The 25,935-nt window shown below is 49.7% G+C and overlaps 1 protein-coding gene across 10 annotated transcripts in view; it reads left to right on the top strand.

Annotated features, from left to right (window-relative positions):
- Positions 1 to 11,491: 11,491 nt before the first annotated feature.
- Positions 11,492 to 25,935, top strand: part of NAP1L4 (nucleosome assembly protein 1 like 4) — a 73,735-nt gene continuing 59,291 nt past the window's right edge. The window contains exons 1-2 of one of the 10 annotated variants that reach the window (XM_033402519.2): positions 16,062 to 18,636; positions 19,369 to 19,448. In XM_033402519.2, the coding sequence (XP_033258410.1) occupies positions 19,373 to 19,448 (76 nt within the window). In that variant the 5' untranslated portion in view covers positions 16,062 to 18,636; positions 19,369 to 19,372. Of the gene's footprint in view, positions 11,511 to 12,209; positions 12,337 to 12,775; positions 12,800 to 13,061; positions 13,083 to 16,061; positions 18,637 to 18,661; positions 19,449 to 19,743; positions 19,765 to 20,491; positions 24,716 to 25,935 lie in introns of those variants that run through there. The other 9 variants (XM_033402521.2, XM_049714043.1, XM_004278060.4 and 6 more) reach the window with 9 other exon arrangements.

Genomic DNA, 25,935 nt, shown 5'->3' with positions numbered 1-25,935 from the left:
GGCCGGGCTCTGTCTGCCGTCACCCTGCATGGTCAGCGCACGAGGGGGCCCGGCCGGGCTGCGTGGTCAGCAGGTCACGACACGGGAGCTCAGGCCACTGAGCGGCTGCAGCTGAGGACTGTCCCCCCCCGCCCCTGCCCCGTGCAGATGGCTATCGGCTAATCTCTGGTGTGTAGGCGCATTAGGAGGCATTTGAGTAGGAAAAAGACAGGCTCAAGCTGGCAGAGCCCGCTGGCGCCTCGCACAAAGGCTGCTCGGCCGGGTGCCCGGGTCCTGCTGGGTCAGCTCGGCGCCCTGTCTCCGCAGCGATTCCGCGGGCGGGCGGGCCGGCTCAGCACGGCTGGCGATGAGATGGGAGGAGGGGGGATCTCAGCAGCACAGGGCAGCGATGTCCCCAGGTCCCAGCCAGGCGAGCGTGTCCTCACCAGCCTGCTCTCGCATTCTTGCTCCCGGGGCTGAGAATCCCCACCTGAGCTCCAGGCCTGGATGGAGCAGGGTGGCAGCGAGCCGGGACCGGCTCCACCTGCAGAAGCGCGGGGCCAGGTCAGATCCGCGAGAACCGGCGATGGAGCCCTCGGGGCTGGGAGACGACATCCAGGTCTCGCTCGCGGCGATGGCGAGGCAGGGGGCTGGGGTCGGGGTTGGCACTGTCCAGTGGTGGCCACGCTCACCCTTCACCCCCGCGGCCTGCTCGTAGGAGCATCACCCCCAGAGCAGGCGGGGAGCAGCCTGCTGGCCGGTGCCGGCTGCTCTGGGGGGCTCCCACCCACCCAGCCACACGTGGAGCACGACAGCTGTGACCCCACGAGGACAGGCCCTGCATATGTTCGACTTTTGAACCTTGTAAATGTTCTACGTTAAAAAAAATAAGCCAGTAAGAAAAAAGGCCCCAAAACGAAGTGGAGCAAACCCAGGGCAGTTACCTACCTAACAAGTCACCCCAGCATTTAGTGCCTGAAGTGACAACGAGCTTATTATTGACCCTGGGGGTTCCAGGTTGACCGGCTCCTCTGGGCGGGTCTGAGTCAGGGCCCCACACCGGGTGCGGTCAGAGGGCGGGGGGTCTGCGTGCTCATGCCCGGGTCCTGGGCGGGGGATGCTGGGCTGTGGCCTCCAGGTCGGCAGCCTCTGCGGGTCCCAGGAGAGTTGGGCACCACGTGCCCTTTGGGATCTAACCTCAGAGGTCACGCGGACCCCCTCCATCCTCCCTGAGGGGAGGCTGCCCCAGGGCCCACCTGCAGGCCCCTTCCTGTGACGGCAGTGGCAGGGGCCGGAAAGGGCGGCAGCTGTTTAGGGAAGCGCCACCTGCCGCAAAACCGCAAATCAAACCAGTGAGAAAAGGGCCCCTTTGGTTGGTTTGAGAACCTGCCGCTTCGCCGCACATCTTTTGGAGGGTGTGTCCTGAGGCCAAAGCCGTGCAGAGAAGTCAAACTTGGTTCCATTGTTGTGTCGCTGGGCATGGTGCTGGCATGGTCGTCACCCTCCGCTCTGTGTGGGCAGTGGACACGTGCCTCGACATCAGCAGCCCCGCATTCATCCATCGTGAGGAAAAGCGCCAGAGGATCACGTGCTGTTAAACACGAACGGAGGAGACAACGGAGGAACTGACGCTTGACTTGTAAACAGTAGGTATTTCCCGCCATGCAGGCTGAGAGGGGACCACCCCGGTGGCCACGAGCACCCCCAGGGCCAGCTTCCAGGCTCTGAGTGCCATCCCCTCTCCTGGGAGAAGCGGCCAATTCCAGGCCGAGGGCGAGCGCACGTGGAGGCCCAGGGCATCCCGGTACCCTGAGGGGAAGCGTCCCAGACGGAGGGGTTGTGTCAGAAGGACACAGGACAGACCAGGAACACACACAGCAGCCAGGAGAGTCTCCAGGGCATCGGGGCAGAGGGTCACGCGCAGTGAGATTCCAGTGAGATGACTCGAGAGGACAGAACCAGAGAGAGCGGCGTAGCGGTGCCAGGGGCTGGGTGGGGGCTGACTAGGGACAGTCCGGACCCTTCACCCTTCGACCGCAGTGGTGGCTGAGGAATCTACGCCCGTGGCCACGTGACACCAGGGCTGGTGTCCCAGGGTTCATCTTTGGCAAGATGGAGCTGTCAGGAAACCATGTGAAAGGCACAGGGACCCCTCTGCTGCAGCTTCCCGGGAACCTTTCATGATTTCAAAGTAAAAAGCCTCAGGAGCTTCCCCCGGCTGAGTCTGCGAAAACTGGAGCCCTGAAAAGCAGGGGTCATTGAAATCCAGGCATCCACACTTATTCTCAAAAGCAAAGAAGACCAAGACATAAGAACTGGTCACCACTGGAGGTGACACCTGGTCCACAGACTTAGTTATTTATAAGTGGCAGGATTGGGACTTGCCTGGCGGTCCAGTGGTTAGGACTCTGTGCTGTCGCTGCCATGGCCCTGGGTTCAGTCCCTGGTCGGGGAATTAAGATCCCGCAAGCTGTGTGGCGTGGCCAGAAAAAAAAGGTGGCAGGATTAAACGTCTCCCACCCTCCATGGAAACTATTTCAGAGCCACCAATGTCCCTACTGAAGGGGGCAGCAGTGCCAGCGAGTAGAAGTGGACGAAACAGGACAGTTGGAACGCCTCTGTTCTGGGGCCCCGAGTGCAGCCCCGACTCCAGCCAGGGCTGGCAGTGGACGCCGAGACCCCTGCTGAAAGTTGGGAGCCGACTTTTCATGACGCCAAAGCGTCCCCTCGCAGGTGGCTTGTCGGTCACAGGGGACCGGGAAAGGTACGCCTGTCACCTTACAGCTCGGAGCTCTGCCCATCACCCCCTCCCCCAAGCACTCAGTCTCAGCATCCCCCGAGAGGGACATGTGGGCCTGAGGGGTGGCCTGCAGGGGGGAGCCCGGCCTCACCTGCACAGAGGAGTCTTTCCACTAAGAACACGGAGTAGGTACTGAACGAAGCTTTTAGCCGTGCTGCCCGGGACCTTGTTAAATCACAGACCCTGGCTCGGATCTGGGTGGAGCTGGAGGTTCTGCGTTTCCTCCAGGTCCCAGGGTCATGCCCCTGCCTCTGGTCGGGGGCCCCACCTGGAGGAGGGACTGTCCGTTTCACTTCCTGCTCACCGGCAGTACTGGGGACCGAGACACAGGCGGCAGGTGCCACAGAGAGGCAGGCAGACTCATCGAGAAGGCGGCGCCCTCCTCGGGACTCGGGAGAGATTCGAGAAACAAAACCACCACCTCCCGTGTATGAACCTTGATAGCTTTGAACAAGCCGGCCACAGAGATGTTTGGGGACACGTGCGCATGGGCGTGGTGTGCTGCTAAGGAATCTGGTGAATTTTGTTCGTGCGATCGTGCCGGTTGTGTCCACACATGTCCTTGGTTTGGGACAACGTGGCGTGGGAATTGAGTCTTCAACAAAGAAAACTCATGAAGCAAATTAATACAGATGCTTCTGGTCACACCTGAGTGGCCGGCGTCTATCTGTGCCCCAGGTCATCCTCTCTACCTTCCTGTGTTCCAGACTCTTCGTGATCAAGTGTTGCTTAAAACATGCCGCCAGGAAACCCTCTCGTCTTTAGTGGACGACCGGGGTGGGTCGCGGCACCTGCAAGGGGTGGCCTGGGGGCTCCTGGTCAGGAACGTCCTCACTGTCCCCTTTGCATTCGGCCTTTGCACCGTTACAGGCTGCAGCAGAACCCTCTGGAACAAGATGGGGTGGAAAACTCCTTTAACTTGTAAAATGTCAGTTCACCTGTAAAAAGTTTCTTTTGCGTGTGTGCATGAAACCTCTTTCCAGCGGTAAGAGCCAAAATTGTCTTCGTGCTTCTCCCCAAAGAGAAATCTTTCATGTTTTCATTATTAAAAAAATCACAGGTTCACGATTTAAAAATCGAATCATGCAGAAGATTACCAGACTAAAGTAACGACGGAGTGTCCCCTTAAGGCCATCTAGAGCGAGCCTGTAACAGTTTGGGGATAGGCTCCCGACACCTTCCTTCTGAGTTTACAGATAGCGGCCCTCTCCGCACGGAATAGATGGTGGCTATTTTCTGATGTCATCTGCTTCTTCCTCCTGTCTCCATGTGTCCTTGTCATTAGAGCATCATGACCTGGGGGCCACCGCCCTGGGGAGGGATGTCGGGTGCTTCTGGGGCCCCGTGCTCCCTCTCTTCTGCCAGCCCCGGGGGTTACTCATTGAGCAGTGCCCACGAGAGGCGAGGGGCAGGGCCCCTCCAGGGCCAGGTTGGTTGTGGGCCAGCCGTTTTTGAGCTGGGGGGCTGAGGGAGTCATCCAGCCCATCTCTATTTCCTCCTCTGGAGGTGGGACATTGCTCAGCCAAGGCCTTGCCAGCATTCAGTGGCCCCGAGATGAGGCACAGTCTCCAGGTGGGAAGGAAGACGGGGCGCCCGTCCTCCTGAGCTCAGTCTGGGGGGAGCTCAGGCCGAACAAGGAGCAGAAACCGAGGGCAGGGCCACCCCTGGAGGGTAACCCCTTGAGTTCCCCATGGCCAGAGGGCGAGCCAGGCTGGGGACCTGCGTAGAGGGGCTGTTAACAGGTGTGCGTGAGCTCAGAGCCCGGTGGCGTCAAAGTTACGACGGTGGGAAAACGAAAGCCACGAGGTGGCCAGGGGCCTTGGAGTTCTAATCCCAGCACCTCTCAGCCCTGGTCTTACTTAGCACATCTGGGGACTTTTCAACGAACTGACGCCCGCTGTGCCTGCCCCGTTCTGAGTCCACTGGGGGCAGCAGGGATCACGGAAGGACGCTGGGCAGCAGAATGCCACCAGTGTGCTGGCGGGCAGCGTGGAGGATGGGGCGGCAGGAGGACGGGCTGTGACCTCCAGCCAAGGGCACGAGGGTGGCCTTAGCCCGTGAAGAGCTGCGACCCTCCTGGCTGAGGAGGAACCAGCCCGGCTGAGGAGGAACCAGCCCAGTGGAGATCCGTTTGCTGGTGCTTCTGCTGTCAGTGGGTAGTCAGAAAGGATCGCGCCCACAGAGCAAGAGACGCCACTGCAAGGCTCCGGTGTCAGCAAAGCCTGGGTGTTTGTCAGAATGAACGTGTCTTGAGGGACTTCTCTGGTGTTCCAGTGGTTAAGACTCTGCCCTTCCAATACAGGGGGCGCAGGTTCAATCCCTGGTCAGGGAACAGTAGCCAAAACAACAAAAAAAGACACAAGGCCCCACATGCTGAGAGTGGTTTTTTTCTTTCTTTCTTTTTTTTTTTTTTTGGGCCCATAGCATGCGGGATCTTAGTTCCCCAACAAGGAATCGAACCCGCACTCCCTGCAGTGGAAGCGCATAGTCTTAACCACTGGGTTGCCAGGGAAGTCCCCTGGGAGTGGGTTTTTAAAGCTGATATGGCAAGGCAGGAAGCGCAGGCAGCCAGTGGGTCTGCTGCCGGAGGGCAGGCGACTCGCCCCGGGTCCCTGGGGACGCTGCCGGGGCCTGGGAGGGTGAGGGCAGATCCCTGAGTGGGAGGTGGGCAGTGGGAGGCCACCCCCCGAGCCCCTCAGCCTTCACATCGTGTAGAGGCTCCAGAAACTCAAGGACACCTGCAGCAGCTGCCCTGTTGTACTGGACTGAACAATGCAACCCCGCAAATCCACGTCCACCCAGAATTCCACAGTGTGAGCTAATCTGGAAACAGGAGGCTCTTCGCAAATGTAATTACTTAAGATGAGATCCCACTGGAGTAGGGTGGGCTCTAACTCCAATATGAACGGTATCTTTGAAAGAAGAGGAGACAGCCACGGGGACAGGCCACGTGAGGACAGAGGCAGAGGCTGGAGGGACGCGGCCACAAGCCCGGGGACACCTGGAGCCCCAAGAATCTGGAAGAGGCAGGAGAGATCCTCCTCTATAGCCTCCGGGGGTGGGAGCGGGGCCTACCTACAACTCGATTTCAGACATGACTCTCCAGAACTGGGAGAGAACACATTTCTGTTGTTCAAGCTGTGTGGTTTAGCGTACTTCGTTGTGACGGCCCCAGGAAACCAACAGGACCTCCACCCTTGTACCTTCAGCCTCTTGAACAGACAAACACGTTTAATATGACTTAATGCCTCATTTAAACAAATCCACTTGTGATTATAATGGGGGGGCGGTGGCAGGAAAATATAGTCAGACTGCAGGCAGGCGAGGACTGTTGCCTGATTTCAAAACAGATACGAATAGAACGTGGTGCAGGTTCCCAGGAGCCGCTCCGCACGAGGCCAGCTGCAGGGGACTCCTATTCCCGTTTCCATTGGGGAATCTGGGAATCAGGGCCTGAGAACCGAGAAGACGTCAGACCCAGGGAGGGGGCTTGCGATGGCAATGCTGGCGTCACTCTGAGCCTGGCACCCGCCCATCATGCCCACGGGCAGATGAAGACGTGGCGTGCAGCCTGGCCCAGGCATCACCTTGGGGGCACCTGCCCAGGCTCACCTCCTGATGGGGCTCCCACGTGCTATCCTTAGGGCCGTGAGCCACCCTGAGCTATTTGCAGGTCCTGGAATGCGCTATGCTCCCCTCCTGGCCTCTCCTGCTGGTTCTCAGGTGTCAGCTGGGACACCACTTCCTCCTGGAAGCCTCCCTGATACACTCCTTCTAGTGGTGGGGATGGGGCAGGAGGTGGGGATCAACATGCTCCCCGTCAAGTGCCCGTGGTCAAGAAAGCTGGCAGTGGTGCCCTGATGGTAATAAGCACGGGGGTGGCAGCGGCAGGATGTTCAAGGAAGGCCCCTCAGAGGAGGTGACTGGACCCAAATGATGGCAGGAGCCCACAAAGGGACATGTGCACAGAGAGGAGTTTTAGATCATTCACAACCTCCCAAAAGGGGCCTTTCTCCAGACCCGTAAGAGCCCTGAAGGGGACAGGCCAGGGGGCGTGGACGACCACAGGTGTGGACAGGTGGACTCCACCATCCCAGGTCCGGCCTGCTTTCTCCAGGTGGCGTCTGGGCCACAAGCAGACCCAGGAGTCAGCCCTTCTGGCCCCTCAAAGGGCGGCTCCGAGTGGCCCCGTACTCAGTGTGCAGGCCCCACTGAGCACCAGGGCCTGGGGCTGCCAGGGACCAGATATCACCTGGGGCAGGATGCAGGCTGAGCCCTTGGAGGAGAGGTAAGCCTTGGGGAGCAGGAACTGAAGGGCAGGTTACCCACTCCCCGCCCTGCCCCTGTGTCCTCAGGTGCTGAGTCCCCTGCCCGTGCCAGGCGGCTGGGGTCATCAGAACAGACACCTGCACGAAGGCGACTGCTCACCAGCGCTGTTCCAAGTCTCCCCCAGCCCCATGAAGCAGGTGCTGTTAAGTGTTCCCATTATACAGATGGGGGAACTGAGGCACAGGCTCTCAGCCAGGCCTGCCGGCTGGAATCGGGTAGAGCAAGGATTTGGCCCCGGGGGGTTGGACCCAGGAACACCTGCTCCTCTCCCCCTGCTCTCTGCTGCATGGCCTACTGGCCAGGACCACTGCCGGGGCACCGCCTTAGTGCGACGTGGACTGAATGGCAGCCTCCAAATTACAGGTTCAACTCCAATTCCCGGAACCTGGGCATGTGACATTCAGATATTGGGGTTTTGCAAATGTAATCAAGTTAAGATGAGGCCATTAGGTGGGCCCTAGGACAGTGACTGGAGTGTCCTTTTAAGAAGAGGACACAAGAGGGCTTCCCTGGCTGTCCAGTGGTTTAGACTCCATGCTTCCACTGCAGGGGGCATGGGTTCAATCTCTGGTTGGGGAATGAGGTAAGAAGAGGTGGTAGTGGCTCTGAGAATAAGAATATGCAACTATGTAATTTTTCATTGAGCAAAATGTTTTTATATACATTCCCTGCATTGAACTGTATAACCTAGCATCACAGAATGTTAGCACTAAAAGGTACCCAAAAGATCACTTATCTCCTCTAGCAGATAAGGAAATTAATATCCAAGAAGGTAAATGTCTTTCTCAAGATCATAAACCCAGGACAGGATGACTCTGTAGATGGTTAATGATTTACAAGGGACAGTGGTCCCAATGTCAGCAGGGAGGGTGAAAGTTACCCTTGACAAGACTTTAAATCACTCCTAACATACAATGTAGCGACAAAGCATTAGCAAGTGAGTCCACCAGAACATTTTCCTCTAATAAGGAAACACATCACTTTTTTTCCCATTGAATCCCAGATGAATCATTTGGCTTGGTTTTATGGGGCCAAGTTGCATGGGAAAAAAAATAAAATAAATTTAAAAAGACATTATAAGAAATACCTGGGGTGGGGGGGCTTCCCTGGTAGCGCAGTGGTTGAGAGTCCGCCTGCCGATGCAGGGGACACGGGTTCGTGCCCCGGTCCGGGAAGATCCCACATGCCGCAGAGCGGCTGGGCCCATGAGCCATGGCCGCTGAGCCTGCGCGTCCGGAGCCTGTGCTCCGCAACAGGAGAGGCCGCAACAGTGACAGGCCCGCGTACTGCAAAAAAAAAAAAAAAAAAAAAGAAATACCTGGGGAGTAAGATCAACTTAGGAAGTCGTCCTGTTATGTTCTTTGGGTGAAAAAGTGACTTGAATAGCCCATCTTTCTTTTATACTTCTACTTGTCCCCTAATTGTGTGCTCTTTTTTTTTTTTTTAATTTGCTTTCCTGAGTGTATGGAGAGGAATTTATATGCTACATTTTTAAAGAATGAAATCTTACTGAATAAGTGACTTAGAAGGTTTAAATGTTTGGGTTTCAGATGGCTGCGATTTCCACTTTAATGTATTAATATCACATACGGGTTGCATGGTCCTTGTTGCGCTTGATAATTTTTGTTATTGTCCTGCTATAGTTTATTCTGCTGATCATGTTATCAGTAAGTCTTAACCTTAACCGGAAGCAGCCACCAGCAAAACCAGTATCAACATAAGCTCCACACCCTAGGCTCTATGTCTTGGGATTTCTGCAGGAGTAATCAGAAAGAAGGAACTATTCATCAAAGCTAAAATTTGGATGATCATTGACACTTAACTGTACACAAGAGTATTGTATTTGTTCCAAGGTAGCTCAAAACTCTTTGAAAGTGCACTATAGGAAGTGGGAAAAACGAGTAATCCCATTTTAACAAGAATGTATACAGATGTGAAATAGGAAAATAAGGGATCCGGAAAACTGTTATGGTCCTAGCCTCGTGTAGTTTATATTTATTTAATTTTTTTGGCCATGCTGTGAGGCATGTGGGATCTTAGTTCCCCAACCAGGGATCGAACCCGTGCCCCCTGCAGAGGAAGTGCAGAGTCTTAACAACTGGACTGCCAGGGAAGTCCCTCGTGTAGTTTAAAATTAAAGTCTGTGCATACAGAAAATATCTGCAAGGTAATTATTAGAATAACGGCAAGAAAAGTCAGGGAATCCTTTAGATTCAGAGTCATGACTTACTTTTCAAATGGAATAGACTCAGCTAGTGGCAGTTTTGCTTCTAGAGTAACGTGGCCTCGAGAAAGCCACTTCACCTGCTTCTATGGATTCATCTGTTACCTCCTATAGACTCCATGCCATATTCATACATCTCATCTTCCCTTCATTATTTCAGTGGTGACAGTGGCAATTTAGGTTTACATCTTAGCACCTAAAACTCTTTGGACTAAAAAGTCCTAAATAAAAACAGTCGTTAAAAAACAAGTTTCATGTAAAATTACCCAGCGTCTCAAAAGTCAATGAAAAGTTACCCAGGGACCCTAAGGCAGAAGTAGTATTTGAATCTTTAAACACAAATGCAGTGAAGTGTGTCAGTAACTAATAAGTTGCCTCCTTTGTAATGCTTTCCATTTTTGGATTTCATATGTCAAAACAAACTCCTTCGCTTAGCTTGTGAGCATAGTAATTAGACAGTGTTTCAGATAATTCATTTTTGGAGCACAGAACTAATTAACAACTAGCCTGTTATAACAGGCTAAAATGAGAGTAATGTTTTCCTAATACATAATTGTATTTCTGAACTTGAGTAGGGATATTTTGAGCTGTTTGGTCACATGTTAAATATTTTGCGCTTTTTAAAAGATTCCTGATAATACTTCTCAATTCTTTCCCATGAGCCCTGAATGTAATTCTGATCTTATAATATTTTTCAAAATGATCTACGGGGAATTCCCTGGTGGTGCAGTGGTTGAGAATCCACCTGACAATGCAGAGGACACGGGTTCGATCTCTGGGCCGGGAAGGTCCCACACGTCGCGGAGCAACTAAGCCCGCGAGCCACAACTGCTGAGACTGCGCTCTAGAGCCCATGCTCCGCAACAGGAGAAGCCACCGCAATGAGAAGCCCGCGCACCGCAATGAAGAGTAGCCCCCGCTCGCCGCAACTAGAGAAAGCCCGCGCGCGGCAATGAAGGCCCAACGCAGCCAATAATTTAAAAAGTATATATAAAATGATCTTCGTCTCCCTTTATTGGAAAATGTCACTTCATCAATCCTTTAGCAATTAAACTCCTGCTGTGGCTTGACCAGCGTGTGTGGGGGGAGGACCCATAGAGACACAGAGAAGGCCATGTGATGCAGCCACAAGCCCAAGACGGCCCAGAGCTCCCAGAAGCTGGAAGAGGCAGGAAGGACCCTCCCCTGGAGACACTGAAGGGAGCCCAGCCCTGTAACGCCTTGATTTCTGCCTTCCTGCCTCTAGGACGGTGAGAGAACACAATGCTGTTGTACTTTCTAAGCCCCACGGCTTGTGTCCCTTTGTTGTGGCAGCCACAGGAAATTAAAACAGCATTCTCAGTCCTGTTGCAGACAGAAAGGCTGTGGACAATGTCGCCCACCTTCCCACCAACTCACTGAAGTGACCCAGGGAGAGGCCACTACTCCACTACAGCCGTTCCACCAAGGGCCAGGCCCAGTGGCCAGCACACAGGCTGCTCCCCCAACTGGCGCCGGCGTGCTGCACCACCTGCTCCAACCCCGAACAGACAGGCAGGGCCAGATACAGTGGCCTCGTGGATATGCGCCTTTAGTAAACAGGAGGAAGACAGACCTCCAAACTTGAAAATGCTGGTGCTCTTTTCTTTCGTAGTTTATTGCCTCCTCCCCCAGCTCGGGCCCCATCCTCAGTAAAAACAAAACAAGGTCACTACAGAAAAAGTCAGAAAATCCAAGTAAGGCAAGCAGGGATCCCACACACGCCCTCTCAGTACAGATGCGGGGCAGAGGCTGGTCCCCGCCGTGTGGGTCCCACCTGGGCACCTGCTGGGCACCCTGCGGCTGGTTAACTGACGTTACGTCCTTAACAGCCCCATCCAACAAGAGCCTGTGGATGCTTTCAAACTCCTCCCCCCCGCCCCCTTCAAATTTGATGAAAGTTAGAACGGGTTTCAGAAGCGACCCCGCTCAAAGAAAGGAAAGTTTCTGAAGAAACGGACAAAAATAATCAAAGACCCCTCAACGGAAGATAGCGCCCAGAAACACACTCTCAGAAGCCCGGGCCTGGCGGATGTGGGTTTCCACCGAACTGTCGTCTTACTCAAGCGGTTTTCAGATTAACGCTTTTCCAGGAACTGAAACGTGGGGAGGCCGGGGTCGGTACCCCGGCCCCAGCCGCCCGGCCCTTTCTTCTGTCCGGTGGGTCTGTTAGGCCCGAGCCGGGCTGAGACGCTGGGGACGCGGGCCTGGGCGCTGCCCCGGGAGAGCCCGTGAGTGCGCGGGATGGGGTGGGGGAGGAAGAGGGGACCCCACGCGCCAAGACCAGCAGGCAGCACGAGCCCGGGGATTTGAGGGGGGAAGCCCAGGCCATGGGGTCGCGGAGGTCGGCGGGGTCAGCGCGCGCGTCCCTGGGGCTGGAACTCAACTGGGGTGGGGGGGAGGCAGGGGTCGCGGGAGGTGGGTGGGCCCCGAGACAGCGCCCAGTCCCACGGGGGGCTGGGGAAGGGGGGTGCACAGGCCGGCGGGTGGACTGCGCCCGAGCGGGGGTGATCGGTCGGGGTGGGCTGTTGGGATGGGGAATGGGCTGCGCAGACCGGGATGAGTGTGGGGCCGGAAAAGGGGTGCGCCCGAAGAGAACACGAGAGTAGGCTGCAGCAGACGCCCCCGACACGTGACCTCCGCGCGCCTCCGGTCCTTAAAGGGGCGGAAGGAACGCGGGCGCGCGCCACGCTGACGTCACACATCCCTATTTGCATCCGGCCCGCGGGTCTCAGCCCCGCTCAGCGCGGCGCCTCCTGGGCGGCCTCCGATTGGCCGTCACCGGCGGCGCCGAAGCGTAGTTGACTTGCGCCGCGCCCTCCCAATCGTAGCCCGCTTTGCTCGAGGAGGGCGGGGCCAGGAGACTCAGCCAATGGGAGGCGGCGTTGTTGGCGGCCACGGCGGCGCACTCCCGGAGCGAGCGAAACCCAGACGGCCGCCGCCACTGCCGCAGGAGGCGTGAGGTGCGGACGCGAGGCTCGGCCGGGTAACGGTGGTAGTGGCGGCCGGCGGGGCGGGGACCGGGGCCGGGGCGGTGGGAGCCGCGGAGGAGGCCCGGGGCCGCCATCTCGGGAGGCCGGGGCGGCAGGGGCGGGGCCGGGCCTGGAGCGCCCGGAGCGGCGGTGGGGAGCGGGCGGGCGGGAGCGGGCGACGCGGGTGCGACCGGGGCACGCGGGGAGCCGGGCGGGGCCCGGCGGCGGCGGCGGCGGCAGGTGTCGTGCCCCGCCCCTCCCGCGGCGGCCTGAAGGTCAGGAGAGCTTTGTTCCCGCGCGGCTCCCGCCCGCCGGCCCCGCGGCGTCCCCGGGAAGGTTAAGGCCACGGGTCGAGCCGCGAGGACCCGGGCGAACGCGGAGCCGCCCAGGGGCCTTTTGTTTTCGGAACCGGAGCCTTCCCAGGGCTGAGTGACCGTTAGCCGCGGCTGCAGCGGGTTCCGGTCCCGCGTCCGACGGGTGGGTGAGGCTGCCGCGTGTGCCGGGGCGACACCAGGACCTTACACGGTCCTGGGTGTTGTCGGGGACGGGCGGCGACGTGCGCTCGCAGCCGTTAACGGACGCGCCGGGAGCCGGACGGGCCCGGCGTGCCCGGCAGGGTGGCCGCCGAGTCTGCGCTACTTTACTGCTTAACGTCATCCTGCGGACGGGGAAGTGGGGCCGTCCGAGAAGTCCGTGAGCGTCACGGATGGGACGTTGCCTTGCGCGTCTTGGTCCGGAGGTGGTGACAGCAGTCACATCGGTGTGTTTGTACCTGATTGCTGGGCCACTCCCCCGCCCGCCCCCTCGATCCTGTGTTTTCCGAATGCTTTCTGTTAATGATCAGACTTCCCGCCGTCCGCAGTTATCCCCGGTCTATATAAGCCGAGTCCTGCAAGAAGCCTTTGGGCCCCGAAGAAGGCTGTGTCGAGTTCCTGGCGGGGATGCTCCTGCACTCACCTGCCAGCAGGGCTTTGGTTCATATGCCCCCTCTGTTTTACTTGCATGTCGCTGTAAAGTATAATAATAGGCTTGTGAAAATTCTCAGAGTGAGTTGTTGAACTTAAAAGTTGTCTTTTCAAAAGTTACTGCCTTCCTGTAGAAGTAACTGTATCTCTAAGTGATTAATAGCTGTCCTGCACACCAGGGACTACGATAATCTCTGCCTGCGTTGACTCATTTCATAATAGTCTAATAACTTATGCGATAAGCACTGTTGTTTTCCCGTTTAACCACTCAAGAAGCTTGAGGCCCTGGAAGATTAATCCATAACTTGGATTAAAATACAGGCAGTTTTAATTTTGCCCAGCTTTACTGTTTCTGTAGAAGAGATGAGAAGTTTTAATAAGAAATTGTTTTTATTATTGCGCTGAGCCTCACTGAAGTCTAGTTTTTGAGCATCATTGATGCTGGTTGATCATTTCCAGCTCAGAATTCTGTGATTCCACAGAATGCTAAATGCTTCCCATAGTAGAATCTGGAAATGATTTCAGACGGTGATTAACAATAGCTAGAGGGATAAATGATATGCAAATGTAAAATGAACTTCCGAGAAAGAAAGGTGGTGATAGAGTAGGGATATATTTAAAAGGTTAAATGAGTGACTAAAGTAGAGGGAGATGGCTTAAAAATTAGCGTTATCTATTAGTGGTTAACTTGTTAAGAGTTGACAGGAAAAAGAAACCCCAGAAAATGAATTTTCTCAATTTATTAGCTGCCTTTTTTTTTTTGTTTTGTGACAAGGAAAGTTTTTTCTTTCATGTTTTGAAGGTAAAGTATTCTATTCTGAGATTTGGAAGGATTGAAGATAAGACTCTTGGTCAATAAAAATACCATTACAAAACTTAATTTCTTATAGAATTATAGTGACAAAGGGGATTCGTTTTATAGATAAAATAGGTATAGGAATTGTGACCATTTCAAGTTTACTTAGGAACACTTTCACTAGAAGTTTGAGGCCTCTTCTCCTGGTAGAGTAATTATTCTCAAAATAATTATAATTATATAAATAATTTCAACGCTGTAGTGCTGTCTTAAATACCTGTTATTACACATACATTTACAGTCTTTTTTTTCCCTGGTTGACCCGTGTTACTAATTCAGAATGTCTGCGGTTATTTGTGCCTCTGTATTATAAAATAACATCTAAATGCTTTTGTGACTTTTGCATTACTTTTGAAAATACTATAGAGAATAGAGATTGGAGAAATTGATTGAATTCTTTGCAGTAGCTGATTTTATCACTTGGTTTGATAATCTCAGTAAACTGAATTCTGGAAAGGATACATGTGCTTTAGGGTTGTGTCCTCTAAAAGTTTACAGACATTGTAGCTTTGTGAATTGACCATTTAGATTATCAGACCCTTCTATGATATTCTGAGTTGAGAGATTTTAATCTGTGTGAGACAGTTCAAAATTTTTTAGAAATTGAGTGCTTCGAGTTGGGATGTGTTCATCAGTACGTGACAGTCTGAATTCATACTTGAATCTTTAGTTAAAATATTTCCATTAACCTGTCAGGATTTTTACCAACCTCTTGATATTGAGAGCATATTAATTCCCTGTATCTGCAGTTCTCTGACCAGCTAGGGTTCAGAGTGAAATCTTTTCCTTTTTTCTTTGAGCAGTTGATAGTCTTCTAGCATCAGGAGGAGGTGACCTCAAATGTAAATGCGTACGTGGGGTAATAAGAGTTACGAATTACTTATTTTCAGAGTGGCTTTTCTTTTCTTGTTCATTGTCCACAGTTTTAAAATGGTTTAAAACTGTTCTGATAAGCTCATGTTGTACTTCCAAAAGTTTTATTGGAGAACCCAGGGGGGTTTTTTGGTTTGTTTTTTGTGGGATTTTTTTTTGTGTGGTTTTTTTTTTTTTTTTTTTTTTTGATAAATAGTATCTGTAGGCCGAGGGTGGTTTAAATTCCCAAAGCCCTAAGGGCCACCAACCAGTATGAAACAGGGAAGAACCATTACTGCTCAGAACCAGTGTTCCCAGTGATGGCATTTTGAATATCAAGGCAGCATTGAGGAGCGTGTTGGGAGGTTGGGCTGGGATTGCTGTCTAAGGAGTGCTGTTTTGTTTTCTAGAGGTAAAGGTGTTTAGGCATCCAAAGTAAAAGGCTCATATTACTTAGTTTGACTAGTCTGCCACTGGGATGGTTTCAGAAGTAGAAGGTAGCTGGTGCGGAATTATTGCAGGAAATTGCTCTCCTCCAGCCTTAGCTTAATTTACACAATTTCTCCTAGTTCAGTGAATACTTGCCTTCCTAAACTGCAATTGTGAGATTTTTCCTTGAGCACAACCCTTATTAATGGGTAGTGAAGAATTTTATGTTTGACTGTTACGGAATTTTCAAAACAGACGACGTAGGTTTGTTTTTGTTTGACAGCCATTGGTTTTCTACCCTGCCCTCTTCAGAGAAAGCAGGGCTGCTTTACACTGTTTGCCATTGAATTTTAAATTTCATGAGTATTTAGTAACAGGAGAGGCAGTGTATTTCTGTAGTAAGAAAACTACAAAAGATCACTTAATGAACTTTACCTTTTGATCTTGGCCACTCACTGTGTAGCCTTGAAAATTTCCTCTTAAAAGTATACTGTCAGCTGTTATTAAAGGTGCTTCCATTCTGGGTCTGTGGGACTTTTTTTTTTTTTAGTGTATGTACTGTGCATTTTATTATTATCCCAAAAAGCCTGTTCAAAAACAAGAGAAGATGATTTCTGTGTAATAGTTGTGTGGTGTGGTAGAAAGATCGACTATACAATTTAAATACATGCAAAGGGTGTAAGTATTGTAATTTAAAACGTTACTTGTTTACCCAGTTATCCAAAGTAGCTTTCAGTGCTTGGCATCTGTTCATCCATGAATGCCATCTCTCTGCTAGGCACAGTTCTAGGTACTGGGGTATTTTATTGCACTGAACAAAACAGACAAAAGATCTTGCCCTCAAGTATTTCCACAATGGGAGACAAACAAGTTAGACAGTGGTAGGTGCTTTTGAAAACAGAAGTAGAGAGAAGGAATAGGGATTTGGGTTTTAAATAGGGTGGAGAGGGTAAAGCCTTACTGACAAGGTGACAAGACCTTGGATTAAGAAAAACCTTCAAATATTTGACTCATTCAGTCATATACTAACGAATTGCGGACTATAGAGTGGAGGAGGAAATTGGAGCTATAACGATGAAGAACCAGTGTGCCTTGAGTAAAAATAGACTGTTTTGGTTAAAGAAGGGAAACTTTTTTACTTTCTTCCTGAAAACTGAGGGCTTGGTCTCTAGCAAGCTTCTGAAAAAACAGTCCACCGTTGTCTCATGGCCATTCGATCTTCTAAGCAGATGTGACTTCCTGTGTGTCTTCCGAACCTTCTTAGGAGCGGCTAAGGTGTGCCTAGGGTCCCTGACACCACCATGCTGTATACAGGTGACACACGAGCAGATCATCACTCAGCAGCGGTGAGCGAATGGGTGAAGCAGATTGCTTGGCCACTGTCTCCTGCCTAGTCCTGTGCTGGGCCCAGGGACTGCTGCGTTGAGCAAGTAGATAGATCTCTGCCTTCATGGAACTTACTCTTCAGTGGGAGGCCAGAGATGGATCATTCATCCATTCTTTTTTCAAAAACATGACAATAAAAAGTTTCAAACATATGTAGAAGTAGTGATTCCCCCATATGTACCTAACATTTAGCAGCAATAATTATTTGCCACTTTAGTTCGTCTGTAAACATGTAATATATGTGATTTTTAAAATAGATTTTTCGATCGTGGCAAAAGAAAAAGTGCATATGTATTAGATTATCAATCATTACACGTGATTGAAATCAGAACATAATTCTAAGACCACTGGTTTGAGTTTAGAATCTGAACACTTTTTTTTTTTAAACTTTTGAGAGATTACAAGTATATTGAAGGGTTTGTTGATTTACAAGGACATTTTCCATTATTTCAGCTATTTACATAAGTTATCTGGTTGTTTATTTTAGATGTTTTGACTTACCTGCTGGCATATTGAATCCAACGCAATTAACTCCCAGTACTAAGGAATGCAGTGACAGAGACTGGATAAAGAATCTCCTGATTAGGGCTTTGTGTAGTGGCCAGGTTTTGTGGGTAGAGACATTGGGATGTCCTGTGGGGATATCCTGATTCCTTCTTAGAGCAGATGAATGGCTTCTTTGTCCTTTCTGATGTGTCCTAAGCCAAAGTATGGTCTGGTACTCCTGGAGGATTTGGACCTGTACCCTGGGACTGATCAGACTCCACGATGGGATCGCCAGCCCTCAGACTTTTATGTGAACCAAGTGATTATGCTGTGGGGTTCATTTAACTGCCACCCTAATTTAATAAGTATTATAGACTATATTGAAATTCTAAAGTCTTAACAGAAACATGTTGATTACATTTAAATTAATTTTAATCGTCTCATGGGAAGATATGGAGGACCTCTGACTTAAGACAGCTAATAAATGTATTAAAAGTTTTGGTTATGTGAAGGGCGACCATGTTCCCCAATTTACACCTTCTTTGTCTCTTGAGAGTGGCCCAATTTGAAATTATAGGATTACTCTCTAACTGTAGGCTAAATGTTTTCAGTTAAAAATTAAGAATTTAAAGTTATATTGGATAACTTGCTACAAAAATAAATTTTTTTCCCCTAGGAAAATTTTTTTGTTTGGGGTAAAAATAAATTAATCCATAAATCGGATTGTGAGGTAGCTTATATAAATAAAAGCAAAACATTCATTTGTGTAATCATGGAAATTTGCATGTCAATCCAGATTTAGAATTATAGGCTCAAAGTTTTTGACCCTGGAAGGGAAACTGAACAGCTTTTCTTTTGAAGTTTTAGAATGTTCTTTTGCCTGGTATTCCTTTCATATGTCAACTTGATTGCCTTTTAGAAGTAAGAGACCCTTTTGATGAGGCTTGGGACTCTGGTTTCATAAAATTAATATTAAACGCAGTATGCCACCATTTAAAACAAATGGATGGTTATATTTCTCACACTTGCAAATTTGGTAATTCCTTATAATTTTCTATTTTAAGAAAGTTTTGTTTGATAGTGATTGCTAAACAAAAGCGAATAAATTGTGGTGTGAAACTTGAGTAACTGAACTCCAGCTTGTTTGTGATATGTCACCACTCTACATTATTTTTTCTTAGATAAGGGTAGCAATGTTTAAACTAACTCGATTTGTTGGTTTCATATCAAGCAATAGATAGGATGATTTGTAAGCGGTTATAAAAGTGGAGAGAGACCTGGAGTAGATCGTGTACTGGGCACTTCCTGTGTTTAATTCCGTCTTCACAGCAGCCTCTCAGGTAGGTCCCTTCTAGTTTATGGATGTTGAAACCGAGGTTACACAGCTAGGAAATGATGGAGATGGGATTCAGACCCGGATCAAAACCATATTGTTTATAGTGTGTGTGCTTTGCTTTAAACATTGAGTTCTGGGTTTGTGTTGTTGTTTTGACCTCAGAGTATTTTCTTTTCTATTGTTTAAACTCATTATTTTGTTTGTTTTTCTTTCCTTGATTTAGCTCCTTTTGGGGGCGGAGAGAATGTTTTGTTGGGTTTAACTTAATTGCTTTGTCATCATGTCACCGAAAATAGGATTATTGTATCCATGGGATCTTTTAAATTGGAGTGGTGTCATTCTGTGGGAAAGTGAACCTCTTTGGCCTCTGTTCTGCAATAGAGTGTTTATTCGTTCACCAGGTATTTATTATGTCAGAGGCTGTTTCGGTCCCAGAGACTACTACATAGTGAACAGGATAGAAGGAGTGGTTTCACACTCTACTTCTAGACAGTGGGTTTCTTGGGAATGCTGCTGAACTGCAGGATCCTGACCCTGACTGAGCTGTTGATTGTCATCTATTCCAACAACAGCAACAGTAATTTTGAATTGAGCAGGTGGAAGTGGCGGCAGGAAGTGAAGTGGTTGGTGGGGGTAGGGAAAGGTCAAGAGGGTCTGGATCTGAAATGTGAAAGGATTTTAATCTAAAATGGAACCAGAGGGTATGAACGGGTAGCTCTCATGCATGCATCCTCAGGAAAATGAAAGTTGAAGACTGTGAGACTGATTTCCCAAAATTGCCTGCTTTACAGAAGATTGAGACTTATGCTATAACCGGTGAGTGTCTTCCAAGAATCTCTCTCCATCTTCAAGTCAGTGAACTTGCTGCGTGGCTCCTAACTGGGTTTTCCCCTTTTGCACTCTTTGCCTGTAAAAGCAACCTGCCCTAAACCTTCAGGCTCACCTGTCACTCACTGCAGTTTAACGTGTCCCAAATTGCAGTTCTTCTGCTATTCCCAAATAAACTCGATTTCTGGTAACTTGAGCTTGCCTCAGTTTACCTCCTTTCTTTTAGGTTGCCATTACATGGTGTCAGAAGTGGGATCCAAAGGAGATACCCACCAAGGAGTGGCAACCCCCAGAGTTGAGCAAGGTACCCACACTTGAGCCCTTTGTGCTCTTCACTTTCACAAGTTGTCGTAACTTGGTTAGGCAAATCTCCTCTTGGATCTCAAGCTCCCTCGTTTTGGTTGAGCTCTCTGGCTTTATTTGGGATCTGGATAGGGACAGACTGTCCTTCTGGCGAGTACTCTTTTGTTCTGAATCCAACAATGGGATACCAATCATCTAAATGTTTTAGAGGTGGCTCCCTTCGGGAACTCTGATGTGTTTTTGTTTGGCTGTTTTAAATATTTATTTATTTATTTATTTATTTACTTGGTTGCACTGGGTCTTAGTTGCGGCAGGTGGGCTCCTTATTTGTGGCATGTGAACTCTTAGTTGTGGCATGCATGTGGGATCTAGTTCCCTGAGCAGGGATCGAACCTGGGCCCCCTGCATTGGGAGCGTGGAGTTTTAAACACTGCGCCACCAGGGGAGTCCCTCTGAGGTGTTTTTTAATTAATTAATTAATTTTAGGCTGCATTGGGTCTTCGTTGCTGCGCGCGGGCTTTCTCTAGTTGCGGTGAGCGGGGGCTACCCTTCACTGCAATGTGGTGGCTTCTCTTGTTACAGAGCACGGGCTCTAGGGCGCGCGGGCTTCAGTAGAGGTGGCACGTGGGCTCAGTAGTTGGGGCTCGCAGGCTCTAGAGCGCAGGCTCAGTAGTTGTGGCACTTGGGCTTAGTTGCTCCACGGCATGTGGGATCTTCCCGGACCAGGGATCGAACCCGTGTCCCCTGTGTTGGCAGGTGGACTCTTAACCATTGCGCCACCAGGGAAGTCCCACCTGATGTGTTTTATTGATCTTTATATGATCTTTCCTCATAGACATTTTTGACTAAATGGACCAGTCTTACTAAGGATAACTTAGAACTTCAGTGGCCGTTACAAGAAACCCTTTATGTCCCCAAACTTGTTTTTCTCCGAACCAAGTTAGAAGACCATGGTTACCAGATTAAACCATCCACATAGGGTAGTTATTTTAATTGTTATCTGGAGGCTTCTAAATGGGTTCAGGATTATAAAATTGCCTCCTTACCAAATACTGTTTCCAAATTGAAGCAAATAAGCAGCTAAAGGTGGATTTTTAAAATGTCACTGGCCTCTTTCTTGGTGTGAGCTGAGGTCCCTCCTACCCTTACTGCTCCATCTCCTTTGTACCTCTATCTTTGCTGCCTCCTTATCCCTCCCCTCTCTCTGAACTTCCTTTCTTTCCTGTCACTGAACCCTCACCTGCCAAGCCCATTAAAACTTCCCTTTCAAAATTAGACCTTCTGAGCATCCTGCTAAACCATAGCAAACTTCCTGTACCCCATGGGCAAAGGTCAAGCTTAGGGCTAGGGACTGCCCTGGTGGTCCAGTGGTTAAGACTTCACCTTCATGCAGAGGGGGCACGAGTTCTACCCCTGGTCGGCGAGCTAAGATCCTACATGCCTCATGGCCAGAAAACCAAAAAGCATAAGACAGGAGCAGTATTGTAGCAAATTCAGTAAGGACTTTAAAAATGGTCCACATCAAGGATATCTTTTAAAAAAAAAAAAAAGGGCTTGGGGTTATAAGGACTTTCCCAGGGTAACATGGATCCTCATAGATTTGGTGAGGAATTCAGTATCGTAACCCTGATTTACCAGCTTGGTCCCTCCAGTCTCTATCAAACAGTCCACATGCTTGTCTAAAATAAGTCAAGCCCAGCACTGGACTAAAACAACCAGTTGAGAAAACCCTGAACCATCTCTTAGGCTCCCTCCCCCAATTTAAATTTTGATTTATTTATTTTTATTTAATTAATTAATTAATTTTTGGCTGTGTTGGGTCTTCGTTGCTGTGAGCGGGGGCTGCTCTTCGTTGCGGTGTGCGGGCTTTTCATTGCGGTGGCTTCTCTTGTTGCAGAGCACGCCTCTAGGCGCGCGGCCTTCAGTAGTTGTGGCATGCGGGCTTCAGTAGTCGTGGCTCGCAGGCTCTGGAGCACAGGCTCAGTAGTTGTGGTGCACGGGCTTAGTTGCTCCACGGCATGTGGGATCTTCCCAGACCAGGGCTCGAACCTGTGTCCCCTGCATTGGCAGGCAGATTCCCAACCACTGCACCACCAGGGAAGTCCGATCTCTTAGGCTTAAACGAAACCAACCACCAGCCCTTTTATGTGATCAGGCTGGCAGTACAGCCAGAAGCCTGCATGAAGCCATCCCTAGAGTCTTCCCCAAGTCCGTGGACTGGAACAAGATTCAGGCATGCACCCAGAAGCCTGCTGTATCTGTCCATAACTGTTAGAGCAGGCTCCAGATTGTTTTCAAGGAAAATTTCAGGCTTCCCACAGATGCCGAATCCACCCAGGTGGCTTTTAATTCCACGTTTGTATATGATCTAACCAAGGACTCACCCTGTTAGTCAAAAGAACCTGTATAGAATGGGAAACAGTATCTACCCTGATCTTGTCACTTTGGCCACTCAATTGGCTCGTACCCCAGAAGATGACACCAAAAGAAAGACAACTCCCGCAGATGGAGACTCAAAGCAAATCTGGCCGTTGGAAAAAGGATTGCTATAAATTGAAATCCAAACACTTGCAACCCTCCAAGAACCGACAGCCAAACCCACCCCAAGGATGTGACTCAGAGGACACACAGGGACTGTTCCCTGTCCGTCCATTAAATAGCCTGGGGAAGACTCTTCTCCAGATCAGAGACAAGTTTCTTATAGTATTAATTGGCACAGGGGCTGCTCTGTCAGCGCCCAGCCTAACTACAGCGAAACAGTTCCTTCCTCACAGTATTACATACGTTCCAATAGTGGGGACCTCACGCTGCAACATGTCCCTGTTTCCCAGCCCATACCTTTTTGTCTGGGGCCTTTGCAAAACAAACACCCATTTCTCCTCAGCAGTGTGGCTCCTATACATGTATTAGGATGAGATTTCCTGGAGAAATAGCATGCTGCCACTTTTTCCCTCAAAATCAACAGTTCAAATCAACACTTAGGAAGATTAAACCCCTTTTTGCCTTTATTACATTGCAAAGCTAAAAAGACCAAGCTTTGGACTTACCCCACTATTAACCAGGTACCCCTCCCCCCCACTCTTTGGGCAGAATCCTCAACAGACATAGGCAGAATTCATAGTGCCTCTCCTATTAAGACATACAATACCCTATAAATAAAGAAGTCTTCCAGGACATAAGTTCTATCATAGAAGACGGTAAGGCCGAAGGACTCTTTGTCCCTTGCACTAGTCTTTGTAATAGCCCTGTCTTACCTGTAAAAAACCCAGCAGCCAAGGAGGGAGATTTGTGCAGGACCTTTGGCAATAAACAGCATTGTAATTCCTTGCCACCCTGTCACCTGTAATCCCCACGTGCTGTCAGTGTTCATCTCTACGGGAAGCAACTTTTTCACTGTGGTCGACTTAGGCAGTATGTTTTTTTAGTATTCCTGTTGATAAAGAGTCAATATCTTGCCTTTACCTGGGAAGGACAACAATATACCTGGACAGTCATACGTCAGGGCTTTACTGAGGTTCCTCTTCTGACAGATTTTAAAGGCGACTTAAATGATGTAGAATTCTCTGGAGGCACCACCTTACTGTAACATGTAGATGATTTGCTTCTTTGCTCGCCCTCCCAAAATTTCCACAGAGACATTGTTCACCTGTTAAAGATCTTAGCCATTAAGGGATATAAGGCCTTGAAGGAAAGACTGCAATTTGTCCAAACTCATGTTTGATATCTAGGACATTTAATCTCAGAATGGAGACTACACCTAGATCCCGATAGGCTTCAAGGCATTTTAAACTCTCCAAACCCCCAAACCAAATGTCAGTTACGGAGTTTCCTTGGGCTAGCTGGTTATTGTTGCAACTGGGTTCCAAACTTCTCTTTAATGATTCTGCCCCCCATATGCTCCCTTTTGTTGTTGGCCGTGCCACACAGCACGTGGGATCTTAGTTCCCTGACCAGGGATTGAACTCGGGCCCCCTGCAGTGGGAGCCTGGAGTCTTAACCACAGACCACTGGGGAAGTCACCTTATATGCCTTTCTAAAGAACAGCAGACCTGACCTCCTTTTTTGGGATGACCAAGATCGTTTAGCCTTTGAAGGAAAGTTTAATAAATCCACCGACCCTTGAATACCCAAATTATCAGCTACCCTTTTCCTTATTGTTTATGAGAAGGAAGGGAATGCCCTCGGGATATTTACCCCAAAATATGGGGCTATCACTGACCCCTGGGTTACTACACCCAACGGTTAGATCCCTGGCCTGAGCATATGGCATGGCTTAGAGCTATGCCTGCTGCTGTCCTCTTAGTAAAGGCTACCATCTTTGCACCTCACACCGTTGAGGCTCTCTTGAGTTCACACCACACTCAACACCTTTCAGCAAGCCATTTTACCCCTTTGAAATCTTCTTACTCGCTGTGCCCGCGTCACTCCCATTCAGTGTAACAGTCTCAACCCTGCAACCTATCGTCCCTCCTCCACTGATAAAATTCCCCATGACTTCCCATGATGGCACCTCATGACTACTTACAGGAAACCTCCTTGATGAATCCTGATCTTATGTGGTTTACTAATGGCTCTTACCTGAAAAATGAAAATGGTGAATTTTGTGCTGGGGCTGTGAAGTTATTGAGGCTGCCGCCCTGACTTTGGCTGCTTCAGGTCAACAAGCTGAATCACACAGGCATACCTTATTTTGTTGTGCTTTGCAGATATTGTGTCTTTTGGTAAATTGAAGGTTTGTGACGACCCTGTGTCAGCGTCGGTCAGCGCCGGTCAGCGCCATTTTTCCAACAGCGTTTGCTCACTTCATGTGACTGTGACATTTTGGTAATTCTCACAGTATTATTGTATTTGTTATAGTGATCTGTGGTCAGTGACCTTTGACGTTCCTACAACTCGCTGAAGACTCAGCTGATGGTTAGCACTTTTTAGCAATAAAGTATTTTTAAATTAAGGTATGTACATTGTATTTTAAGATATAATGCTATCGCACACTCAACAAACTACCATATAATGTAAACATTTATATGCACTGGGAAACCAGGAAGTTCATGTGACTCGCTTTACTGCAGTAGTCTGGCACCAAACATGTAGTACCGTGGAGGTCTGCTTGTATACCCTCACTCAAACATGCATTTTAGTCAAAGGCAAGACAGCACACCTCTTTACTGATAGTATGCCTTTGTAGAGTGGTGCAGTGCTTTGGAATGTTATGGAAACAACAGGGTTTCCTTACTCCCAGTGGAGATAAAATTAAGCATGGCCCTTATGCCCAAAGTCTGTTGGACACCATACTGCTGCCGGCAGCTCTAGCTATCATTAAAGGGCCTGAGCATTGCAAGTCTGATTCACTGGAAGCCAAAGGAAACCACCTCCCTGATACCTCTGCAAAAAAACACTTCCTTTATGATACCCATAGACCAAACCTCCGTCATGGTCCAAAAGGCTCTTCCCCCTGCAAAGACCTAAGAGAACTAGCCAGGGGAGGATAACAGCTGGCCTCTGAAAGAGAAGAGCACAACTGGAAATCTGAAAGGCTGGCTGTTGGACCCATGAAGAAAAGGGGCTCTGGTTTGAACCCAGTAATAAGCTGTTTCTGCCAGAAAATCTAGAACTTCCCTTATTGACCACTGTACATGGATTAAACCATTGGTCCACTGAGAAAAGGGTAACCTTTATAAATCAGTGTTGATAGAGAAACACCAGCAAGACCACAAAAGGCACTTGTCTTGCTTGTTCTACTTGTCATACATTGATCCCAAGGAAGCCTGTTTGTACCGCCTCAGGACATTTTAATGCACCAGACTGCTAACGCTCTGCAAGTGGATTTCATACAGTTGCCCCCACTCATGGGTATAAATATGCTCTAGTAACGGTTTTCATGTCGGACTCGAGCGTTTCCATGTAGAGTGGTGACTCCCTCTTCCATAGCTAAAGTCCTTGTAGAAAAGATCCTTCCCACTTGAGGACCTCTCCCGCCCCTGGAACTCCAGGGGACCTACTTCACTGGGCGGTTTCCATCAGGCTTATCATCCTCAGCCTTCAGGGCTGGTTCATGCAAGTGTAATTGTAAAGAGCTGGCTGGCTGAGTTAGTTGAAACCCTCCAGATACATTGGCCAAAAGTAGTGCTCTGGTTCTTCTGAATCTTAGATCTACATTTGGGACTCATAAATT

The sequence above is a fragment of the Orcinus orca genome, chromosome 8 (genome assembly GCF_937001465.1).
Source record: "Orcinus orca chromosome 8, mOrcOrc1.1, whole genome shotgun sequence".
In the NCBI taxonomy this organism is placed as follows: Eukaryota; Metazoa; Chordata; class Mammalia; order Artiodactyla; family Delphinidae; genus Orcinus; species Orcinus orca.
Note: the sequence above shows the minus strand (reverse complement) of the source record. Positions and strands in the feature narration are given on the sequence as shown.